The sequence below is a fragment of the Sinocyclocheilus rhinocerous genome, unplaced genomic scaffold, assembly GCF_001515625.1.
Source record: "Sinocyclocheilus rhinocerous isolate Xijiao unplaced genomic scaffold, SAMN03320098_v1.1 scaffold1186, whole genome shotgun sequence".
Taxonomy (NCBI): Eukaryota; Metazoa; Chordata; class Actinopteri; order Cypriniformes; family Cyprinidae; genus Sinocyclocheilus; species Sinocyclocheilus rhinocerous.
The window spans coordinates 13,126-20,759 of record NW_015630341.1 but is presented as its reverse complement, the minus strand read 5'-3'; the positions used below and the strand labels follow the sequence as shown (position 1 = coordinate 20,759).

General features: G+C 37.3%; 1 protein-coding gene across 1 annotated transcript in view; it reads right to left on the bottom strand.

The window, feature by feature from the left end:
• Positions 1-6,949, bottom strand: part of LOC107740062 (LIM domain-binding protein 1-like) — a 35,815-nt gene extending 28,866 nt beyond the window's left edge. The window contains exons 1-2 of the mRNA XM_016552336.1: positions 6,594-6,949; positions 1,325-1,445 (exon numbers count right to left, since the gene is read on the bottom strand). Of these exons, the coding sequence (XP_016407822.1) occupies positions 1,325-1,352 (28 nt within the window). The 5' untranslated portion in view covers positions 1,353-1,445; positions 6,594-6,949. The remainder of the gene's footprint in view (positions 1-1,324; positions 1,446-6,593) is intronic.
• Positions 6,950-7,634: the final 685 nt, after the last annotated feature.

Below are 7,634 nucleotides of genomic sequence, written 5' to 3'. Positions count from 1 at the left end.
TCACTGGGCTAAACTCGGGGACTGAAGCCGACACTGGAGCGAGCTCTGGCGGACTTGACATCGGAGCGGCCGGCGGAGGGGTTCCGGATCGGGATCGGAGGCTCTCCAGACACCGGATGACCGCCTCCTTCCAGTTGAGGTTGGTGGTGTCTAGGAGCTCCGTTGACTGATGGTAAGTGACCCCGAGCCGGAATAGCGTCACGAGGGTCTCCCCATCGAGGGAGCGGGTCGAGGCTCACCTGAGCCATGGCGATGAACATCGCTCGTTCCTCCATGTTGGCGGGGAGAAACGAAATGGAAAACAAAAGACTTATAAAACAAAAACAAAAACACAGGAGAAGGGGTGCCGCTTACTTTTCTGTTTTGGTCCGGAATTCTGTCACATGTGCCTACTGTGCTGGAGCGAGGAGACGCGGAGACGTAGGAGATTGCAATGGGACACAGCTGGGATCAAATAAACACAATCAGGGCAGGACTAGGAAGACCAAATAAGGACATGGAAACACATGGGGAGCAGAACACACACAAAACACGGAACAGAGTCTGACAGTATGGGTCAAAAAAAATTATTAGGATATTAAGTAAAGATCATGTTCCATGAAGATATTTTGTAAATTTTCTACCGTAAATATATCAAAGCTTAATTTTTGATTGCTTAAGAACTTCATTTGAACAACTTTAAAGGCGATTTTCTCAATATTTAGATTTTTTTTGCACCCTCAGATTCCAGATTTTCAAATAGTTGTATCTCAGCCAAATATTGTTCTATCCTAACAAACCATACATCAATGGAAAGCTCATTTATTTCGAAAAATTGACACTTAAGACTGGTTTTGTGCTCCAGGGTCACATATATTTTAAAAAAGTACCGATAAGAATACCATTAAAGTACTGGATCGATAAGCAGTATCGGTAAGAGTAGTAATACCGTTAAAACCTTAACGATACCTATCCCTAGAAAACACGTTTGATGCTGTATGTGTGTGAGCGTCACACAGCAGGGGTCGAGTTTAAAACGCAGCGTGACCTTTACCCTCTAATCAAGCCACAAACTCCCGCACCTCCTTTGATTCATCTGTTCGTTTCAGCTATAAAAGCGGCTGATCTGCCATTTAACAAAACAAACCTCTCAACTCAACTCGCCCCGAAACGAAGCCACCGACGCACACCGGCGGAGAAAACCTCTGTAGATGTCAGCGACGCAAACCAGCTGTTTGAGCAAATTGAGCAAACGCTGCTGAAGCCAGACGTCAGAAGACAGGCAGCCATGTTTCTGCACATCTAACCTGTCTGTATGTCACCGCAGCGAAAACCTGGAACTTACCGGGACACGTGCAGCCTCCCACCGACATCTTCTCACATCACCGTCTCCGGAGCCGCGGCCGAACGCTGGAACAGAGACGATGAAATTCTCCTGCTGCTGCTGCTGCTGCTCACATGGGCGTCTGTTTCACACACACACACACACACACACACACACAGCGTCACTGAGAGCCAGAGAGGGAGGAGAGAGAGGGAAAGGTTAAAAAAAGACCAAGCACAAAAGACTGAGAGAGCAGAGAGAGAGACAGAAGCAGAGCGAGACGCATGTAATCTCTGCGCTTCTTCAATACAAATTCACGTTTCAGTGTAATCTGGTGTTTAATCAGTTTACAGGTCAAAGAAGCATCTAATCAATCGACTAATTCGGGGGTTTTAGATGCCACGGACCCCAAATATGATCATCCTCACACCCCCATCCTAAAATGTAAAAGGCATCTATATAGCTTCTTGTGTAAAGATGCAATTACACCATGAAAAATTATATTATAAATTCATCTACAATATTATTGGGAAAAATATTTAAGGTTCTATTATGTTACTGTTCTAATTTTATGTATTTGTTTGTTTGATAAAAATTTTATTATTTCAGATTTTTTAAATTATATTATATTATTTTTATTTTTCAAATACAACATGACTCATGCATTCATTCCTTCGTTAATGTATTCATTAAATCTTTCATTTTTCTGAATTTATTTTTAATATTTATTTATTTATTTAAAATGTTTTATTTAATTATTTAATAACTTATTTTTTATTTTCTTTATCTTATTTTTTATTGTTTAATTATTTGTAAATTTTTACACCACTTTACTCAAAACTCTTCCTCGGACTTTCGCTGGCCCCTAATTCTTAATGCATGTGATCTAATTAATTTCCTAGTATGCTGATTAATTAATCCAATGAATCAAATAAACTGCATACCAATATTTTCCACAAAATGACGATAATTCAAAAACATTATTATGGCAAAGTATATCAGTGGACAGACAAGAAGTGTCTTCAGAAGTCAATATAATGTTCATACATCACTGAAAAGTCACAGATGAAAGTGTCCTGAATGAACCGAATTCAGTGTCAAGTTAACAGAAATCAGCTCAATACCACCTTTAGGAAGCATATTTAGTTTGACTTTTAGATAGTCATAATCGCCATTGTTGATTTAAAAAAATCATTGATCTACACACTCTTTGATCTTATATTTTAGAGTATTTGTGGAGTCAATTATTTCTCCTCTGAGGTTTTTTGAGGCTACGCTGCTCTCGCTCAGACAAAATACCTCTGGCTCTGTTCCAAATCCTAGTGAGCTGCCTATAGAGGCGGCATTGTAAGGCATTGTAAAGCACAGTCATGTTGCCCTCTAAGATGCCTACTTTTGCTCACATGAAAGCAGCTCGTCACACTAGACTCCATTCACTTCTATTCATACGCACATGAACACAGGACACTCGAAACACAAGCTCATGCTAAGAAATGTCTTCGTCTGTAATGCCTCAGCACTGATGAACTCTGACCTGTAGATTCTCAACATCAGAGCATCAGAGGATCTAAACGTCACAGATTGACAAAGAACACAAACACATTTAACAGCCTCATATATAATACAACATAATGAATTTAATACCAAAAAACATTGATAGAAAATAGTTCAAATCTAATTAGAAATTAAGTATCTCATCCAATATTTGCTTGTGTTTATTAGCTTGTCAATATGATGGTGTCAAACTATTATGTATATTTTATATATAATATAACAACGCATTTAATACCAAAAGCATTGACAGAATCTTTTTTATTATTTAATTTATAAATGTTAGTTACTAAATAATTTTTTTGTTTACTTTTTATTATTTTTAATTGTTTATACATTTTTTGTTTATTTACGGATTTTAATCTAATTTTTATGTATTTGTTTATTTTTATAATTTTTAAAAAAATGTATTAGGAATTTAATTTATTTTTATTACTTATTAATTTGTGTTAATATATTGTTATTTATTTATTTATTATAATTTTTTTAAATTTATTTACTAGATTTTTTGTTTTGTTTTGTTTTGTACATTTTCTACAATGTTTTTCACCATGGCAATGTGGCAGATCACACGTGCACATAAACACACGTGTGCTTGCCCTTGACAGACAACCACCCAAACGACAACTCAGCGGAACCGGAGCAGAAACCGTATGAAGTCATTATGACCTGTTAGACATTTTAATTAGAAACGCTGTGATTGGTTCGTGATTGGGCAGATTTCTCAGGCGTCATCAGCAGTGTCGGGGGTAACGCATTACAAGTAACGTGAGTTACGTAATCAGATTACTTTTTTAAAGTAACTAGTAAAGTAACGCATTACTTTTTAATTTAGAAGGAAATATCGGAGTTACTTTTTCAAAAAAGTAACAGCAGTTACTTTGTTTCCATGTGTTGAGTGACAGCTCTGGTGTTGCCACGGTGACAGAAATCAGGAGAAAGTGCAGAGCGTTGTGTGTGAACATGATCTTACTGTAGTTCTAGACTAAATATCAACATGTGTTTACTCAAAAAAACTGATTCAGTGTTCCTCAAAATCAATAAAAACAGTGAAATGCAAACTCAGAATATTATACAAACCTGCAATAATTGTGTTAAATAAGTCAATCATTTATGTATTTAATCACATTTCATTAACCGATGTCTTTGCTACTGACATTCGATGATCTATTTTAATCATACTAATAAGCAAAAATCTAAACTTTCTTCTCCTGCGTCAGATTCTTCATGCTGCGCCCTCTACTGTACAGACGTGAATTTACATTCCTTTAGCCTGAGCCGTATTCATTTCACTTCTGTTGTGAAAGCGCTTTTACATTTGTAAAAGAAGCACTTTATATATTCAAAACAAACAAATAAGCCCCGCCCAGATTTACAAAGTAACTCAAAAGTAACGTAACGCATTACTTTCCATAACAAGTAACTAAGTAACGTAATTAGTTACTTTTTTAGGGAGTAACGCAACATTGTAATGGATTACTTTTAAAAGTAACTTTCCCCAGCACTGATCATCAGAACTGCAGGTTGCGTTGGAGATCTCAACAAGTCACATTGTCTGCTGAATAATTAGCTTTATAACAAAAACAAAAGTCAAGGATATAGCCGAGTTAAGGCTGCTCTCTGCCTGCTCAAAATGCAGTGTAAATACGCAATGCTGCATAAAAGCCAGACTTAAGTTATGTCTGTTCTGACCTCACGTATCACAGTATACAGTCGTAACTGCGGTGTAAATGCATTTATGCCGCCTCTGAGCAGCTTTGAGAAAGACACCTAAATGCTGCTTCAGAATTGAATCAGTAACTCTGTATTGTTTTCAAGTGAATTATCAAGTCACATTTACATGAGAAGAAACTTACCATAATAATATGAAGACTTGAGACTTATGGACAAGCATTTTGTCTTGTTCCAATAACAGATTTGTTTTCACTTGCTTTAAGCCTAAATATCTCTAAATGTGTCATTTCTTATTTTTATTTTTTAGATTTTTCTTATTTTTATTTATATAATATCTTTAATTTTTTATTTCTTATTTTTTATTTATTTATTAGATATTTTATCCGATCTTTTTATACGTTTAGATTACATGCGCCGTCATTAAGCTTTAAAAACTCTAATAATTAAATAAATGTAATCCATTTTTTTCGTGATGCCTAAATTTAGTTGTGGCATTTAAAATGATGTGTTTTTATTTATTTATTATTTTATTTTATTTTACAAAATAGTATGGTTATGAAAAATAAAATTACAAAAAAAATAAAATAATTACCATCTTATTTGTATAAATCAGAATTTGAATATTGGTGCAGCTCATGGTTTTGTCCAAACATATAATGCAGTGATTGAGAGCTGAAGAAATAAAGGCTCCTCAGAAGATGTGAGATGTTCTGGAGGCTTGTGAAGATCATTCCTCCGCTGAGGAACAGTCAAAGTAAAGCTTCTGGAAACAAACGCTCCTCAAAAGATCCTGAGGATCAGATTTGAGACTCTAAAACATGATTGATGGAGAATCAAGTAAAGCTGAGCTGCTTCAGTCCAGTAAGTGTTCATCTGGAGATATTACTGCAGTTATTCTGATGTATTCTGAGTGTCACATGCGCAGCTTCTGTGTAAATTTGGCATTAAATATCTAGAAGTGTGTGTGTGTGTGTGTGTACCTGGTATTTATCACGTTATGGGGACCAAATGTCCCCACAAGGATAGTAATACTAGTAAATTTTGACCTTGTGGGGACATTTTTGAGGTCCCCATGAGGAAACAAGCTTATAAATCACACAGAATGAGTTTTTTTGAGAAAGTAAAAATGCACAAAGTTTCCTGAAAGGGGTAGGTTTAGGGGTAGGGTTGGTGCAGGGCAATAGCACATACAGTTTGTACAGTATAAAAACCATTACGCCTATGGAATGTCCCCATAAAACATGGAAACACAACATGTGTGTGTGTGTGTGTGTGTGTGTGTGTGCCTGGTATTTATCACGTTATGGGGACCAAATGTCCCCACAAGGATAGTAATACTAGTAAATGTTGACCTTGTAGGGACATTTTTGAGGTCCCCATGAGGAAACAAGCTTATAAATCATACAGAATGAGTTTTTTTGAGAAAGTAAAAATGCACAAAGTTTCCTGTAAGGGGTAGGTTTAGGGGTAGGGTTGGTGTAGGACAATAGCACATACAGTTTGTACAGTATAAAAACCATTACGCCTATGGAATGTCCCCATAAAACATGGAAACACAACATGAGTGTGTGTGTGTGTGTGTGTGTACATACCGAGCTGGTGAACCAGGTGGAGCTCTCACACACATCTGAGACTCCGAAACAGAAGCACTCAGTGCAGCCCTCAGGATTACTGTCCTGTAGGTTATAGAAGCCCTGCTTACACAGATCACAGCTAGAGCCCATCACATTCACCTGCGGAGAGAGAGAGAGATGAGGATTACAGCCCTGTACAGCCTAACACATGAAATAATAGTCAGAAAAATCTAACATGGTAGTTTAATGAACCTTTAGACAAATATAAAAGCTTTTGATATTTGCTCCATCAGGCGTTTATGCCTCATATAGTCTGACATAGTGAGAATATGGAGGAAAAGACCCAAACTGACCAAAAATATGCAGTTCGGTGCAGATGCAGATATTTATGTGATGAAATTCTGCTGCTTGTAATGGAAATCAGTGAGATCTTTCTTGTGTGTGAGTGAGTGTGTGTGTGTGTGTGTGTGTGTGTGTGTGCGGTCCTGTACCTCTGTACAGCTGTGATCTTTGTCAAAGCCAGTTGTTTCTCCCGTGTCGTTCTGTCATGTTCCAGCTCTCAGTTTCTCCGTTTTTCTGCACACACGTTCAGGTTCTCCTCTTCTGAGAGACGAACAGTGAGTAGAAAGACAGAAAAAGACGCTTCATCACCTGTTTCCTTTTACATTTGTGTTCTCAGCTCTCTCTGGGATCAGATGTTTGCACCACCACACATGACAGAGCAGCTTTTAGCGCTGTAGTAATAGGCTGGCGTCTTGCTGCCAATGGCTGATGAGGTGTCAGGTTAAAGGTCAGGGGTCCTCTATGCTGATTGATGTTCTCTGCAGACCAAAACACCCACACACACACACACACACTCACACACACACACACACTCACACTCACACACACTCACACTCACACACACACGTCAAGTGACATGATGAATAATACACAATTTAAAGGGCTAATTGACTTCTGTAGTATGGGGAAAAAAATACTGGAAGTCAGTGGGGACCAGAAACTGTTTGGTTACCAACATTCTTCAAAATATCTTCTTCAAAATAACTCATACAAGTTTGGAGCAACTTAAAGGGATATTTCACCCAAAAATGAACATTCTGTCATCATTTGCTCTCCCTCGTGTCGTTCCAAAACCTGTACGAGTTTCTTTCTTTAAAAGAAGATAGTTTAAAGAATGTTGATAACCAAACAGTTTCTGGTAGCCATTGACTTCCATTGAATTATTTTTCTGTACTATGAAAGTCAATGGGCACCGTTTGGTTATCAACATTCTTCAAAACATCTTCTTTTGTGTTCAACATAAGAAAGAAACTCATACAGGTTCGGAACAACTTGAGGATGAGTAAACCATGACAGAATTTTCCTTTTTCAATGAACAGTCACTTTAAATCGTAGTTTATGAACTTCATTTCTACCCACTAACAAAAGGAATAAATGTTAAAGAATACACTAGCTTGAGGGAAACGAAAAGTGTGTGTTTATGTTTGTGTGTGTGCATGCTTTCTCTCTTCTACATTTCATTTGAGAGG